Raw genomic sequence first — 18,215 nt, forward strand, 5'->3', positions numbered from 1 at the left:
CGGAAACGTGGAATAGAAACTTGACTGATATTTCAGGTTTAGAGGAACAACAGCAAAGACAGTAGCACGGTTGTTTATCTGTGTTTTAAGTCCCCAACGTCTCCTTCCAGGCAGCGCTGCCTGGAAGGCACTAGGATTAGGCAATGGTTATGGTTAGGGTTAGGTGCCTTGAAGTCAACAATTACAGCGCTGCCTGGAAGGAGACGTTGGGGGCTTAAAACACCATCGAGCAGCAAGGTTCCAACTAAATCACACTCTAACAGAAATGTTCTCAGGGTCCACGGGACAAAAATTGCACCAAAATAATCTTTGCAGGTGACCGGCAAATGTTTGGGAGAAACAAAACCGAAAGCCTTTTTAAACTAGTGGTTAAATGAGCAAAGGATTAGAGCAGCGTTGGAGGAATGAGGTGCTTGTTTTCTTTGTCTACCTCTCCACAGACACCTGCCTTTACACCCAAACGTCCTGAATTACATTCTGTGGTGTGGAAACTAAGGCTACATTTACACTGCTACGTTTTGGTTTGAAAATGAGTATCTTTTGCTACGTTAACACCTCGCATTCCCCCTGCCCTGGCGTTTCAGAGCCTCTAAATTTAAAAACACTTCTGACCCGTTTTGGTTTGGAATCTGCGGGGTTGTGTTGCAGTCTCAACAGCCGCGAACGGAGACCTTTGGCAACACCGACACTGACGCCAACGTTTCACCGCCTCACTGGGTCTTACCTAGCCTGACAAGTCAGACCCACATCAAGATGTTGGGTCTGGGAACTCACCAATGGCAGGGCTCAATCCAAGGGGCGGGATAAACAGTTGTCTTTCAAATTCCCTCTGCACGCAATAGGATAGCGCTACAACCAACCAGAGCAACGAAGAAGGTAGCAGAGCTAGTTGATAGATTCAACTTTTGCCGTAGCCGGTCGGCAAAACTCTGAACACATCTTCCTTTTTTAAGAATGACTTCAGTGCCGTTCTTTGTTCTTTTCTCAAAGAAAAGCTTAACTCCAAGTCTTCCAAAGCTTCAAGATTCAAAAGACCGCTGTTCGCCAGCAGCAGCAGCCATCTTCTTTATTTTCAAGTAGCAGGGAATTCACACGGAACCGTCGCAACTCTGCCGTCATTATGTTAAGCCCGCCCACCGACTCTATACACGATGTGATTGGCCTGACCAGAATTTGGTTTTTCCAGCTCGCAAGCCAACGGAGAGTTGCTAGACGACCCTGGCTGCAAATGACATTTGCTGCCGCTAGGGTGGTCTAGATTTCTAGGCTAGGTCTTACCGGTCATGTCACGTCTTGTTCTCTGAGACTTAGCTACTAACGTTACGATGGAAACTACCAGCAACAGGCGGTTATACATGCTGCCTTCTGTCTATGCCCAGTATACAAGGATGTTGATGAGATGTGCGGTTTGGTCGTGCTAGTTTAAACAGAGATTCGCTTTTCTACTGGAGCTAAAAACACTTGTGTGCACGGAGATTGCTTGGTGCTCAAAAACTTTGCTTAAAAACCAAAACGTAGCTGTCATAGTCCCTCTGCCAGAAATGAGATGTCTTCCACACGCCTTCCTCCACTGAATCAGAGTCCAGCGTCTGTATGCACACATTCTGAGACGCCCTCGTTGTTTCTGCATTCGGTCAACTGTACTCCAAAGCAGCAAAGATCGATCGATTAGTGGTGAGCTATTAAATGAATCGCCAACTATTTTAAAAGTTAATGAATCGATTTGAGTCATTTTTTATGAAAATAAAAATAACAAAATATTTGATTCCAGCTTGTTAAATGTGAATATTTTCTAGTTTCTTCTCTCCTCTGTGACAGTAAACTGAATATCTTTGAGTTGTGGACAAAACAAAACGTTTGAGGACGTCATCTTGGGCTTTGGGAAACACTGATCTACATTTTTCACCATTTTCTGACATTTTATAGACCAAACAACTAATCCATTCATCGAGAAAATTATCCACAGATTAACCGATGACGAAAATAATCGTTAATTGCAGACCTACTGTACTTACTACACATTTCACCGTGCATTCCTTGACTTTTATTTGTTATTAGGGGCTGTACTGTCTAAATAGCTTTCCTGACACGTGATGCAATGTTAAAAAAATCATTTTGAAGAGTATGCAATTACATGAGACACATTTGTATGATGCTTTCTCACCTTTGTCATTCTTTGTTGAAACACAGGATCACATTTTAAAATGCATTTTTGTTCTGTCCATTGGGTGTATTTTCTTCAAATGCAAAAAGGTGTGAAGGAGTTAATAAACTGCACATAGAACGACCCACTGGAGCCGCTACGCTGCCACAGGCCGGGATATTCTGCATATCGAGGCCTTGCACAGGCCTTCAGGCGGCTGTGGAGTCGCCCTGCGGCTTTGTTTTGTTTTGGGTCCTTTGGGTACTGGTTGCATAGTTGTTAACCAAGTGGCTACTTAACAAAGGCATTTACTTTGTCTTCACAGAGTTTGGGTGACTATAGATATTGTGTGTGTTTGGGATATATAAATAGAGTGTTGAAGTTTTTTTAAAACATGGATTTTCATTTTAGCATCACTTGAAATAAACTGAAACTAAAACTAGTGTTTGTCTTTATTTGAAGAATTTGACAAAGGCCTCTGATGAAAAGGATACACACACACACACACACACACACACACAAATTAGAATATCATGAAAAAGTTGATTTCAGTAATTCCATTCAAAAAGTGAAACTTGTATAATGTATACATTCATTCCACACTGACTGATATATTTCAAGTGTTTCTTTTAATTTTGATGATTAGAACTGACAACTAATGAAAACCCCAAATTCAGTATCTCTATATAGTTCTAATTACATGACCAGCACCTGTATATATAGCTATAGTTAAAGTTACTTAAAGGTACAGTATGTAACTTTTCTGCTATAAAATGTCTAAAAACGACCATACCTATGTTATATATTTTTTTGAGTTGTGTAGTTACACTATCCCAAATGTTTCCACCAAATGGCAAACCCAGAGCATCGTTCTGCCCATTGATGATGAATGGACTGCAGACTGATCTCATGAAGTGGCGTGTATGACACGCCAATTTGTTATCCATTATTGGTGTGTTATCAACGGCGTTTGGCCTCCATTGACTTACATTACCTTGCGATTGCGTGTGAATTGACGCCGTAGTGAGTAGTATGAAAGGTTGAAAGGATCAAACACAGGACTTTCACTCAGGAGACTGGGGATCGTGCGCCTGTCATGTTTCCTTTGTGTCCCACAGGTCACGTTTCCTAAAGTCAACCGTCGCTTTCTTCTTTTCCTAAACCCAACCCGTCCGCTGCTCAAAATGCATGCAGATAACACATATGTTTATGCGATAACACATATGTTTATGACCGAAAGAACAAGATCCAGGGTACAAGCGGCCAAAATGGGTTTCCTCAGGAGGGTAGCTGGCGTCTCCCTTAGAGATAGGGTGAGAAGCTCAGTTATCCGTGAGGAGCTCGGAGTAGAACCGCTGCTCCTTCGCGTCGAAAGGAGCCAGTTGAGGTGGTTCGGGCATCTGGTAAGGATGCCCCCTGGGCGCCTCCCTAGGGAGGTGTTCCAGGCACGTCCAGCTGGGAGGAGGCCTCGGGGGAGACCCAGGACTAGGTGGAGGGATTATATCTCTAACCTGGCCTGGGAACGCCTCGGGATCCCCCAGTCGGAGCTGGTTAATGTGGCTCGGGAAAGGGAAGTTTGGGGTCCGCTGCTGGAGCTGCTACCCCCGCGACCCAACCCCGGATAAGCGGATGAAGATGGATGGATGGATGGATGGACGTATGTTTACGTCCGCTGTATACAGCGAATAGACATACACGCGGATAGCTCAAAATGCGTACAGATAACACGCCACTTGGCTTAAGAAAGTAAGCGTGTATGTTTTCGCAAAGTCATGATATCACGTTGCACACACACATATTATTTGAGAATCAGAATCAGTTTATTACATATTACATACAAGGAATGTGTCTTGGTTTGGTGCATAGCAAGGCATGTAGTGCAAAAGTCAAGAAGCATAATTAAAATAGAAAGGAATCAGAAAGAATAAAAAATATCTGCTTTTTACACTGGCAGAGCTGTAACGTTTGTGCGGGGTTTTTGCTCATTTACAATATTCAGCATCAACAACTTTGGCAACTTTCAATCAACCTATACAGCTATTGTTCCTTTTTCTTTTGGGCTTTTACCTAAATACCCCCTGAATATTTCTGTCACCCCAGGAAGAACTGTAAAAGTCTAAATGTAAAAATATGGTCCCCAGCCGGAAAAAGCAATGCTGCTCTAAGTGCACTTGTTATTTTTCTAATACAATGTTTATGTCAGAGGCTGTAAAAATGTAAAATGATTTGAGAAAGTGTTAAGTCATGAAAAATTCCAAACCCATTTTGTTTTTTAAATATCAGGTGTATCATCTTCACTCGAAATGCTCTAGCTCCATCTAGTGGCTGAAACAAAGAACAGCCCGCTGACTAGTCTTCTCCCTTTATCCCTTCGTCTTCACATGACTGAATCACGCCATCCCTGGGGGGAAAAAACAAACACATGGGGAAAAGTCTGTTGTCAAAATAATCGGAAACCAAAAAGGAGACTTTATTTTTTTATCTTATGCTTTTGTGATGATGCCCCCTAGTTTTGTTAGCCTGGATGCCAGCCGAACCTAGCCCCGCCCACAACATTTGAAGTCGGGAAGTTCGTCTGGACTTGATCCGTTGTGGAGCAAGTATGCTGCAACCAGAGCTGTTTGGACCAATCAAATTGTCAGGGCGGGCTTTATATGATGATGGACAGATGATCAACAGTAACGTAATCAACCACGTCACCAAAGAGCGCTTGGGTTGAATTTGTTTACAACAAAGATGGCTGCTGCTGGAGAATTGAGATGTGTAGATTCCACCATTGCGTCTGTTATAGAAGATTTCGACAGCACACTCCTTTTAAAAGAGGAACAGAGAACAAGGCATTTGTCGATCGGAAAGATGTTTTTGCCATCATTCCTACGGGATTCGGCAAAAGTGTAATTCATCAGCTGGCCCTGATCGTCGCTAAGAAGATGGGACGTTGCTCAGATTGGTTGGAGGTCTAGCCAATGAGGGCAGAGCAGTAGCGGCGCCAGGATTTTGATTGTAGGTGGGTCTCCAGAAAACTGGATGGGCCAGTTAAAAATAAGTCCAAAAAAAGGGTCCCCCTTCATCTCTGTTTCAGCGCTTTTCTGCGGCTCAGTAGCCTACCTGTGTGGCTCTTGTGTCTCTGTCCTCAGCTCTGTGCTGAAGCGGACAAAGACATACACCTTGGCAGTAAGCCTAACTTCATTTATCTCTTTTGAACGTTCAATACACAAAAAGACTGAAACAGAATTATATCTTTGGAGGGTCTGTTTCTCTCTCCATTTATTTACCCAGCACGGCGGACAGGGAACTGTCCAAAATTTGTAACCGCGTTACTTAAAACGGCAGGAGTTTCCTCCTCCTTTCTTGCTGAATTTAAATGAAAACAAGCTGCTTTGCTTTACTTTGCGTTTCATATTAGCTAATAGCTACCGTCTGTGTCTGTCTCATTGAGCTTGCTTGAAAAGCTTGCGCGCCAACGTCATTCGTTTCATTGGATCACTTGCTGGTGACGATGCAGCCTGTGGGCAGGCTTAAGAGTCAACACGTGGGGTAGAAGCCGCTGATTGGCTGAGAAGATCACTCAAAGCTTTCCTCGGGCTGCTTATTGGATGAACTGCTAGAATGAAAATCACTCACTACTCACTATAGGCCTGGGTCAAAGTGGGTGGGCCCAAGCCCACCCGGGCCCAATGGTAGCGCCGTGGGTGGTGCAGAGGCATTTTCTTTCCTGGTTCGGTTGAAACACGCCCCATAATCTCAGCCCAATGGAGCAGAATCAGACTCATGTTCTGACTATAATCTGAGTATGACAATGTCAGGCTATAGTTTTGTATTAATCTGACGTATGGTTCTAGATCACGTGTCAAACTTGAGGCCCGCGCCAACTTGCTGTGAGGCAGAACTCCTAACCACTGAGCCACCGTGCTGCCAGGACTGGCTCTGTATAAAGTCGCTCTATCTGAAGTGAAAACTGTACTCTCTGCATCCACATAGTCGTGAGGGTCCGTCTGTCTCATAAGACTTTTATTTTGTATTAATCCCACACTGGGGAAATTCCCTTTCCCGTCATCTGCTTATGTGTCTCTGAACAGGTTTAAGATCAGAGCTCTATGCACTACATTGTAGCACCTATATGACCAAAATATCTTCTTTCGTAATGCCTTTTTGATTTCAATTCAATTGTATTTATAGTATCAAATCATAACAAGAGTTATCTCAAGACACTTTACAGATTGAGTAGGTCTAGACCACACTCTATAGTTTACAAAGACCCAACAATTCCAATAATTCCCCCCAAGAGCAAGCATTTAGTGCAGTGGCGAGGAAGAACTCCCTTTTAGGAAGAAACCTAAAATGGTGTAAAACTCCCTCACTTTGCTTTCTTAAAGCTTTAGTGCGTAGCTTTTTTATATTAATGAACGTCCGTTACATTCAAGCCATTGTCAAATGAGTTGCTACAAAGCTAATTAAGACTATCAGCTCCACACAACTCTCTCTGGATTTCCCAGTATGGCTGTGTTTAGAAGATTGTGGCGTCCGCTGACTTTCGCAGGCAGAAACTCGAGTAAAGATATTGACCTCTTCTGAAGAATCCATCACGTTTCTTTTTTAATCCTCCATGTCCTCCTTGGCTACTAGCAACTGCGTGGAGGAGGGGTGGCGGTGGTGCGTGATCACGGAAAGCTTGTATCATGTGGACGCGCCAACAGTTTTGTTGTCGTTACTTAGAATTCCTCATAGGGGAGTCAGAAACTACGCACTATAGCTTTAAATACGGCCCCTTAACATTCCCAGTAGTGACTTTTTGTTCAACTAACGGAGCAACGATGTGGTGAAATAAATGATGCTTTACCTGGCAGATGCACTTCACTTTTCCAGATGTCTTTCTTCGCTTGGTCCGAAATCATCACAGTCAATTTATCTGGAATCGTTCTTAGGAAAATTTCAAATTTCGAGTGGTAATTTGGTCCATAGTCTGGCCAAAATGTTTCATTCTGAAAATCCAGAAGCAATGGGTCAATTTCAAACCTGTTAAACATGTTTTATCTGGCTGACTGTGAATTATGTCTTCAACGTGCAGCCGACAGGATAATTGTGTCCATAACCATCAGAAGTGTAACGGTGACTTGACTCACGTGAGGCTGCGTTTTGTGCTCTTCGGGTAAAGTGTGGACAGAGTAAAGTTGCTCATAGCTGATTACACATTCGGGAGGAACGTCGATTTGCTCGGCATCTTTGTGTTGGCTGACACTCTTCAGAAACAGGACAGTTATATTGTTAATTTAGTTTAGTCATGTCAATGTATACATTTATGGAGCACATTTAAAACAAGAAATTCTGCTTTACAGAGTGAATTACTATCAAATTAAAACAGACATAATTAGAAGGACATACTGTAAGTTAATTAATAGAAGTGTAGAATAACAAATTTGGCAGCATTGCACAAGAGGTGTAAAGATGAATTGATTAGTTGTGGTTGTGAATTGTAGTGATCCACAAAGGGAAGGGACAGAGTCAAGGGACCGTCAACGAGAGAGGGAGAGAGCAAACAAAAAGCTGGTTCTAAACTGCTCCTCCTTGCTGATTTTGACAGGAGAATCGTTGAGAAATTAAAAATATATTGAGTGCTCAGCTCGTGCTACGTTCTTATGCGATTGTTCTGATTGTTACATGTTTTCCAATAGGTTAAATATTAGAGCTGGGCAATATATCGATATCGTGATATGAGACTAGATATTTTGGATATGGTAATATCATGATATGACATAAGTGTTGTCTTTTACTGGTTTTAAAGGCTGCATTACAGTAAAGTGATGTACTTTCTGAACTTACCAGACTGCTCTAGCTGTTCTGTTATTTGCCTTTTCCCCACTTAGACATTATGTCCACATTACTGATGATTAGTTATCTAAAATCTAAGTGTGAAGATATTTTGTTGAAGCACCAATTGTCGACCCTAGAATATCGTCGCAATATCGATATCGAGGTATTTGGTCAAGAATATCGTGATATCTGATTTTCTCCCTATCGCCCAGCCCTATTAAATTTCATGATTTATTGAGAGCAGCCAAGCAATTCTATGTAAAATCAGACATTCAGCACCCCCATATAGCCCGAAATGGAATGATCCTTTCTTTCAAAACCACATTTCCCACCACTGAGAAAATTTGACTGAGATCGGCAGCCGAATAGTCGACTATTCTGGGCCACTCCTACTGAGGTTATCTTTTAGAATACCTAAAAAAAAAATTATTTAGGCCAGTTTGAAGTATCATGGACGACACTGGCAGACAGAAATACATGAGACCAGGAAAAAAAAAAAAAAAAAACTAATAAAAAGCTATCTGAAGATTCTTACGGCAGCCAGAGGTTTCTAAAAAAACGGGAGCAAAGTGTGACTGACCTGACTCTTCTTTGTGGAAACACAGCTGTGCCTTAAAACAGGAGTTTAGGCTGATGGTAAAGCACGTTGGACAGATACCTTTACTTCCGTTAGAGGGACGTTGGAGGGCAGCATTATTATATCGAGTATTTCAACGTTTGGCCACGGAGTTCGGTGGAACAGCAGCACTTTGGCCTTTCCGAGCCGTTTGGATTTCATAAACCTTCTGATATCCCGGACCAAGCCAAAGGTGGAGAGGTTGGGGACCTTCACGAGCACATGAGTGTCTGTAACCTCCAGCGGCTCCAAGAAGACCACTCCATCGTCACTGATGTTGGCGACGGACAACAGGCCTTCAACAGCCAACGCTGTGAAAGCAAAGCGCTGTTAAACTTTAGTTTCACTGCTTACATGTTCATCTAACTAATTCATTTCAACCCGGTCAAGTAGAATTTTTCTTTTTTTTTCACCTGAAAAAAAAATGTTGAACCCTGCACTAAGAATAGAGGGGAACTGGCATATCCTTTTACTGGGCAACACATTGACATGTTTTTTGTTGACGTTTTTTCAACAACAAAAAAATCCTGACATTGACGCTTTTTTCCACTTTTTTTAAATGTTTTATGTTGACACTTTTGACATTTTTTCAGAAAAAAATAAATTGTTTTAGGGGGCCAGTAAAAATTTACTTGGTCAAGTAGAATTTTTTTCACTTGCCCGACTGGACAAATGAGAAAAAAAAAATGTTGAACCCTGCACTAAGAATAGAGGGGAACTGGCATATCCTTTTACAGGGTAACTTTTTGTCTGACAGCATTATGGAAAGGATCCCTACAGAGATAAAGTGGATCCTATTTGTTTAACATCCATCCATCCATCCATCTTCATCCGCTTATCCGGGGTCGGGTCGCGGGGGTAGCAGCTCCAGCAGGGGACCCCAAACTTCCCTATTTGTTTAACATGAAAATTAAAAATCACTATCGCCAAACTAACCAGACTATTTAAATTAACATTACTTTTTGATTACTATTTATAAAGAAAATTCATAAGCGTCGAAAAACAACATCGAATTAAAAAGAGCATTTAAAAAAAACAAAAAACAACATAAAAGGCATTGGAATTGTGAGTGATTGGAAAAACTTCAATGTCGGAAAATATGTTTGGAAAAAACGGCAACAAACGTCAAAGTCCAAAACGTTAAATGCATTACAAGAATGTCAAAGCCTCAAGCACCAACTCAAGTCTTGATTGAACAACGGCACATTCTAATCAAATCATTCAACAATCGTTCTCCGACAAGCGCTAGCAAGAGAACAATAACATCACATGATAGAATGATGCCTGAACGATCAAGTGGAATGTTATATTTACTTGCCCGACATGGCGTTTTACTTGCCCCGGGCCATCGGGCAACCCTAAGGCCGGCTACACACTGCCTGCGTGGCGTGAATGTGGCGTTTCTGTTGCGTGTCAGCTGCGTGGTGTTTTCTATGTCTTTACACACCAGAAACGTGTCTGACGCGGCGCTGCTGCTGCTAGATTTGTCTGTACACATGTATGTTTCTCATTGATAAAATGAAATACCATGTTAAACATAAATATAGACTGATTTGATTACAGCAAAGACAACGTCGGCAGTATTGACGGCAAAATAGGCTGCAGACTATTTTGTTCTGTATTGACAGGTGCAATATTTGAAAACCAATAATTTTTTTTATTTTTTTTATTACATTTATATCTGGATTTATGTCAAAAGCTAGAGACTTTCAAACATCAACATGTCATTTATTAAAGGTCCCATGGCATGACATTTTCACTTTATGAGGTTTTTTAACATTAATATGAGTCCCCCAGCCTGCCTATGGTCCCCAGTGGCTAGAAATGGTGATAGGTGTAAACCGAGCCCTGGGTATCCTGCTCTGCCTTTGAGAAAATGAAAGCTCAGATGGGCCGATCTGGAATCTTCCTTTTATGATGTCATAAGGGGAAAGGTTACCTCCCCTTTCTCTGCTTTGCCCGCCAGAGAATTTGGCCCACCCATGAAAGAGAGACATCATGGCTTTCAAACGAGCAAAGTGGCAGTTGGTCAAGGCCACACCCCCACCCTCACCTTGCCCCCCGCTCTCTACTCCTCAATAGCTACAGACACAGAAATAGCACATCCTAAGGAAAGCTCATTGTGGGACTGGCTCTAGTGGCTGTAATTCTGCATCAAGGCTGAATTTCGGGAAAGAGACTTCAGATACAGTATTAGGGGACCACTAAGGCCTATATAAAAGAGACTTCAGACACAGTATTAGGGGACCACTAAGGTCTATATAAAAGAGACTTCAGATACAGTATTAGGGGACCACTAAGGTCTATATAAAAGAGACTTCAGATACAGTATTAGGGGACCACTAAGGCCTATATAAAAGAGACTTCAGATACAGTATTAGGGGACCACTAAGGTCTATATAAAAGAGACTTCAGATACAGTATTAGAGGACCACTAAGGCCTATATAAAAGAGACTTCAGATACAGTATTAGGGGGACCACTAAGGCCTATATAAAAGAGACTTCAGATACAGTATTAGGGGGACCACTAAGGTCTATATAAAAGAGACTTCAGATACAGTATTAGGGGGACCACTAAGGTCTATATAAAAGAGACTTCAGATACAGTATTAGGGGACCACTAAGGTCTATATAAAAGAGACTTCAGATACAGTATTAGGGGACCACTAAGGTCTATATAAAAGAGACTTCAGATACAGTATTAGGGGACCACTAAGGTCTATATAAAAGCATCCAAAGAGCACCATGTCATGGGACCTTTAATATGTATTGTGTCAAAATGACATATAAACATCTTTTCCTATTTTACTTTGCCTGGAAATGCTTCCAACACGCTTGCGTGTCATGTGAAAAATAGGCGTTGGTTCTATTTCTAGCATGCATGTGTTTTCGGCGCGGCTCGAGCCGCACCTGGGACGTGCGTCAATAAAAATGAACACGCCACGCAGCCAGTGTGTGGCTGGCCTTATCGTTGAACCCCAATAGCGTCATGAGCTAATTTTTAACTTGTACTACTACACATGAATACAAACCTTTGCAGGGTTATTAATTCATTCTTTAACATTGAGGACAGTGATGTCTTTACCATCCTCTGTTTCACAGTGTGGGAGGTGGATCTGACTGACGGCGTCATCCACAGAGCACGTGAGTTTGAATAGCAGCCCTGCGCGCTTCTTGCCAGCTGACTGGGTGATGCTGTCATCCCATATGACCGTGCTGTACAGCAGCTCGGCCTCTTGAGCCATCACAAACACCATTTCGGTCAAGGCGCACCGGAACACACCTGGACCGGGACACTTGTACCTGTAGGACGCAGAGGGGCCGATTACAACGATCTGTTGGTCGAATGATGTGTTGAGTTCACCCATTCAGACGCTCCGCGTTTTAATCCGTCTTGTTTTTACACGTTTCAATCTTTCTATGCGACCCGTCCGATCGTCAGACAGACAGATCACTGATTCCTCAGGTGTAAGATCTGAGGCCTGTACTACGAAGCAAGATTTGGCGTTAACGAGGTAACTGAACCTCAGGTTCATCCCAGGGTTTTGTGTATCACGACGGTGGATCACTTGTTACCGGGTTAAATTGCCGTGGTAACTTATGCTGAACACCTAACCTGCTCGGGAGCAGGTTAAGTTGGAGATTAGAGATCAACCGGTGTAAAAGCACCCCCTACTGACCAATCAATACTCATCACATTACATTCAGTCATTTAGCTGATGCTTTTATCCAAAGCAACTTACGGTTGCTATATATGTCAGAGGTTGCACGCCTCTGGAGCAACTAGGGGTTAAGTGTCTTGTTCAGGGACACATTGGTTGATGTACCTCAGTGGGAATTGAATCTGATTGATAACGGCGTCACCGTTCTTAGAAGATCCGGTGGAGCTCGGTGCGGAGAGAGAGAGAGAGAGAGAGAGAGAGAGAGAGAGAGAGAGACTCAGAAAAGTTAAAACATTTAGACGTACGTATAGGCTATTTGTCGGCTTGTTGAGCCGTGCGTTGCCGATGCGCACATCGGTTTGAATTATGTTTTTATATATTTTATTTGCCCTCACGATCGCTTCCCACTGCCAGGATTGCAACTGAAATAACTGGCTAAAGGAACGACAGTTTATGGAAAGCACAAGTGTAATTATGGTCAGATCTTGGTCCTGACTGATGGGGAACATGACACAGCTTATGCGGGACCGCGGTTGTTAGGTTAGGTGAAGCCGGGTTACTGAATTAAATCCAAGACATGTTGATCTTGCTTCGTAGTACAGGCCTCTGGCGTCGTTGCCTCAAACTAACGTCAAAACCAGCCCGGCAGAAATCGGAGCGGATTCGGAGCGACAGATTTGGAGCTGAAGTCAGGCTTAATTTATATAGCGACACAACACAAAATGCATCCAGCTTTGGTCCTGGTAAAGAAATCATAAAAACTAGAAATTTGATTGCTGCATTGCTTAAAAAAGTTGAGGACCAAACTGAATTTCTGAAAAAGGTGTGTGTGAAGCAGTAGCTACAAGAATATGACTGTCAAAAGTGAAGTGTAAGCGCTGAAAGGAGTTAAAGTAACAGTTGAAGTGTGTGTGTGTGTGTGTGTGTGTGTGTGTGTGTGTGTGTGTGTGTGTGGAGGGGTTTCTGAAGCTGTTCCACCATCCGACATGCTACGTGTCCAGGACAATGCGCAGGACTTCGTGGCTGTGTGACCGTTACAAGTCTGTGGGTGCCCACAAACGCGGAGCACGAAAAGTATGTCCGAGTTAGGTGAACTGGGACCCCGCCTGAGTTGCCTGCTCAGTTAACAGTTAACAATCGGTCAGAAAACAAAAGTCTAAAATTAGCAACCCTAACTCATATCGATGGCAGCAGATAAACAGGCCCTCATACCTGAACGCAACGGTTGCAGTTTTAAACACGTTAACAATGTAAAACAATGCAGTTGGTTAGTTTCGGCATCAAAACTAAGTTTAGAAAAACAAAAATCATTGTTTGGGTTAAAATAAGTACTTCAGTGCATAACTACATGTGACATTGTAGCGTATGTGACTTTGATCGTTACGTATCTAAGTTTTTTGAAAACTTTAAAGTGTTCATATTATGCTTATCTTCAGGTTCATAATTGTATTTAGAGGTTGTACCAGAATAGGTTTACTTTAAATTTTCAAAAAACACCATATTTTTGTTGTACTGCACATTGCTGCAGCTCCTCTTTTCACCCTGTGTGTTGAGCTCTCTGTTTTAGCTACAGAGTGAGACCTCTCACTTCTGTTCCGTCTTTGTTGGGAGTTGCACGTGCGCATAAGGACTACTAGCCAGTCAGAAGCAGAGTATGAGGGCGTGCCACGCTAGCAGCTAGGCGAGCATTATAACGTGTGTTACATGCTGGACTACAATAGAGCTGTTTGGAGCAGTTTGTGAACAGTGTTTTCTGTTGGAGATGGTAAGTCCCTTTGAGGTGGACTTTGGGCTTTTTTACTTTGTAAACCCATAACGTGCACAAAAAAAAATATATATATATATATAACACAATAAAGGAAAGGGAAAAAGCCAAAAAGCATAATATAAACACTTTAAAAGTCAATGCAGATTTTTTTAGCGGTCTCCTGGGTGAAAGTCCTGTTTGTTGACACATTCGCCATCCGAACTACTACGGCCACTTAACAAAATACCTAAATATGGTTGGTAATTTCCTGCAGTAAAAACAACCTATGGGGTCGTATTTTAAGGGAGGACGACCTCTATGATTTCAGTTACCTGTATGCTCTCTTCCAAGCCTCAGGCACCAGTTCAGGTGTGAAACTTATATTGTCCTGAAATAAAAAAAAATAAAAAAAAGCCACAAAAAGTGTTCATTAGAAGACACTGAGAAGATGGGATAAAAAAAACTGTCCCAGTTTTGTAAGGGGGGCAGAATCCTTACTGCTTCCCTTTCTACTCCATGGGCACTCTTAAAGGTGCCATGGCATGACATTTTCACTTTATGAGTTGTTTTTTTTTTCATTCGTTTCATTCATCTTCATTAATATGAGTCCCCCAGCCTGCCTCTGGTCCTCCAGTGGCTAGAAATGGTGATAGGTGTAAACCGAGCCCTGGGTATCCTGCTCTGCCTTTGAGAAAATGAAAGCTCAGATGGGCCGATCTGGAATCTTCCCTTTATGATGTCATAAGGGGAAAGGTTACCTCCCCTTTCTCTGCTTTGCCCGCCCAGAGAATTTGGCCCCCCCATGAGAAAGAGAGAGACATCATGGCTTGCAAACAAGCGAAGCATGGCAGTCGGTCAAGACCACACCGCCACCCACCCCCCACCTTGCCCCCACCCCCCCACCCCACAGACACAGAAATAGCACATCCTAAGAAAAGCTCATTGTGGGACTGGCTCTAGTGGCTGTAATTCTGCACCAAGGCTGAATTTCGGGAAAGAGACTTCAGATACAGTATTAGGGGACCACTAAGGTCTATATAAAAGAGACTTCAGATACAGTATTAGGGGACCACTAAGGTCTATATAAAAGAGACTTCAGATACAGTATTAGGGGACCACTAAGGTCTATATAAAAGAGACTTCAGATACAGTATTAGGGGACCACCAAGGTCTATATAAAAGAGACTTCAGATACAGTGTTAGGGGACCACTAAGGTCTATATAAAAGAGACTTCAGATACAGTATTAGGGGACCACTAAGGTCTATATAAAAGAGACTTCAGATACAGTATTAGGGGACCACTAAGGTCTATATAAAAGAGACTTCAGATACAGTATTAGGGGGACCACTAAGGTCTATATAAAAGAGACTTCAGATACAGTATTAGGGGACCACTAAGGTCTATATAAAAGAGACTTCAGATACAGTATTAGGGGACCACTAAGGCCTATATAAAAGAGACTTCAGAGACAGTATTAGAGGACCACTAAGGTCTATATAAAAGAGACTTCAGATACAGTATTAGGGGACCACGAAGGTCTATATAAAAGCATCCAAAAAGCAGCATGTCATAGGACCTTTAACTATGTATTCATCACTTCACAATCCCTGGTCAAAATGACAATTACTATTAGTTTTATTCAGTGAAATGATCATGCACAAGTGAAGCCTGCAGGACTCTGTCAGACAGCAGAGAAATAGATAAGGAAATATAAATGAGTTTGGAAGAGTTTCTGATGAAGAGGACGGGACAGAGAGAGAGGAAAATGGTAATGTAGAAGGAAAGGAACATGAAAGCACTGAGGAACCAGAATCTGAACACTGACAAATTAATAAAGATGTTAAAGATAAAAAGAAACTGACATTTTTCTTCGGAGCCTGCTTCAACTTCTCTGGATCATCCATCCTGAAGAGATGAACACAAATTAATCGGACTCGGTTACTGGCCTTCTCTTCACTAAAGGTAACACTGGTGCTTCACACAACCAACCTTGATCTTTGTAGTAGAGCAATAAGAACGGGTGCATACAAGAAAAGTAAATCATATAATTCTATTATGTATTTCCAATTTTTATGACTAAGGGCTTTCATATAAGAAAGAAACACACTGAACCCAGGTTTCACTTTCACATTCTTCAATTTGTGTGCAGGCGTATATAAACTTTTCCGAAAAATAAAAATGTTATTAACCAAAAAGTCATCTTTGTTAGTGTCCATGACAAGATCATAAATAATATTGGTTTTCAAAATGGAGAACCTCTGGGCAAAGCCAGCTATGAAGATAGCAAAAATAAATATATAAATGATCAGTCGTTTCAGTTTCTTCACAAAATCCACATTTATTGGTTTCAATTTACAAATCGTATCAATCCACTGGACGGATACACTCCATTTCAAATTAAAAATAAAATAAATTAAAATAAATTCTAAAAAGGCTATTTAGTTCGTAAGGTGAGTAGTACTTTTGGAATAGCTTTGTGAACTTGAGTTTCTGTAAGATAATGTATAGGGTATGACAAAGGGGTCTCAACTTACGTTTGTTCTTCCTCAGCCTTCCTCTTGCTCATACTGACACTGTGAATGAAAGCCGACTGTTATAAAATTGCTTGCACTTAATGATGTGAACAGCGTAGCCGCAGTAGCCACAGAGAGACAGCGAGCCGGAAGTGTAGCCTGAACTTTCTCACTGCTGCAGTTTCACAATAAAAGCATTTTACCGGCGAAACACGAGTTGACTTTTATTATGAAGTAGTCAAGAAATGCAATGTTTGTCAGTGAGCTTGACAAAACAAGTGTCTTCAAAACTGCCATTTTCGGCATTTTTTTGACAGCAGGTGCCTCGCCCTCTCCTCCAAGGGTCGCTCACTTCAGTTGTTCAGACAAATGGAGAAATGGAGCGACACTTAAGATGGCGTCGGGGATTTCCCGAGGGTAAGTTAGTGAATATTTATTATTATTTTTTTTTTCGATTTGATTACATTTATAAATCTTTATTAAATCTTTACGATACAAACCGTAAAAGCAAGCAAACAGAGTCATTAACACAGAAAAAACATAAGTCAAGAACAGAGCCAGGGGGAGTTTCAAATATATACATTAAAAATAGAGCATAACTGAATGGTTTTAGCAGCTTTCTTATTTTTTGAATCATAGATGGTTTTGATGTACTGTTCCGTTTCCTTACCAAAAGCAATAAAAGAAGGTTTAGAGTTACTAAATTTGGCAAGTTAGTGAATATAAAACTATGGACGTGAACGAGGGCGTGTTGACTACTAACAGGAAGTTGGCATAACCTTGCAGGACGAAACCCTTCATAGAATTATCATTTTCACTGTACATTTTACAAGCGGCAGTGGTATAGAGTACCCAACACTCGTATTCCCTTATAGTTTTTCACTTATTAATAAATGTAAAGGTAATGACGAGCTCACGACTGTACCTACTTACCACAGTAGTTTAGCAACGGCTTTTGCAGGGGTACGGCAACACCACTCGGACAAACATGCGAAACGGCACCGTAATACTCGAAACGGTAGTAATACAATAATATGTGTTGGTTTCATAGACTGTTTGCAGTTACTGTGTCTTGTGTTACATCTAGGTGAGTGTATATTTTGGTCATTCGATTAAATTTTATGAGAGGGTAATAAATACATGTGACATTATGAAATAAAAGTCCCTCCAAGCATTATCAAGACATGCTAGGTTTACAAAGTAATTTTAGCTTGGGCTGAAAGCAACACTGGTGCTGTTGCACTGGAAATGACAACATCCGGTCTCTGAATATGAAAAAACAGGCATTTTTTCGTTTCTATTTTCGAGTGATTTTATTTTTTGTTATAAGAAATAGAAAATGAAAATAAAAAAATATTTTAAATTTCTCCCATCCCCTTTTGACCATGAAAAGGAAAAAAAAAACGCCTTGTATTTCAATTTCAAATTTTGTATTTTAAAACGAAAATCAAAGAACCATTCGTTTTTGGTTTTTTAATACCTGTTTATGAAATGAAAATCGAATGACCAAAACATACACTGACCCTGGTTGCTCCGGTTTCCTCCTAGATTCTCAGAAACATGCAGCTAAAATGGCGATGCTAAATTGCCCACATTAAGTGAATTCACTTCAATAGCATAGCCATATGCTTGGTTGACAGTAGGCTAAATATTGAAATAATGGCATTTTTTTTTTTTATGCTTGAGCAAATGAAAGACAGCTTTATAAAAGCCTGCAATA

At 41.4% G+C, this 18,215-nt stretch overlaps 1 protein-coding gene across 1 annotated transcript; it reads right to left on the bottom strand.

Moving 5' to 3' along the window:
* Positions 1-3,921: 3,921 nt before the first annotated feature.
* Positions 3,922-17,496, bottom strand: LOC144524043 (caspase recruitment domain-containing protein 8-like). Its single transcript, XM_078260009.1, has 9 exons — positions 17,429-17,496; positions 16,517-16,555; positions 15,845-15,887; positions 14,313-14,368; positions 11,657-11,874; positions 8,613-8,881; positions 7,267-7,383; positions 6,984-7,125; positions 3,922-4,544 (listed from the first exon to the last, which is right to left on the bottom strand). Exons 2-9 carry the CDS (start codon positions 16,546-16,548, stop codon positions 4,534-4,536), a joined length of 888 nt encoding a protein of 295 aa, XP_078116135.1. The 5' UTR covers positions 16,549-16,555; positions 17,429-17,496; the 3' UTR covers positions 3,922-4,533.
* Positions 17,497-18,215: the final 719 nt, after the last annotated feature.

This window comes from Sander vitreus, chromosome 10, assembly GCF_031162955.1.
Source record: "Sander vitreus isolate 19-12246 chromosome 10, sanVit1, whole genome shotgun sequence".
NCBI classification, from domain to species: Eukaryota; Metazoa; Chordata; class Actinopteri; order Perciformes; family Percidae; genus Sander; species Sander vitreus.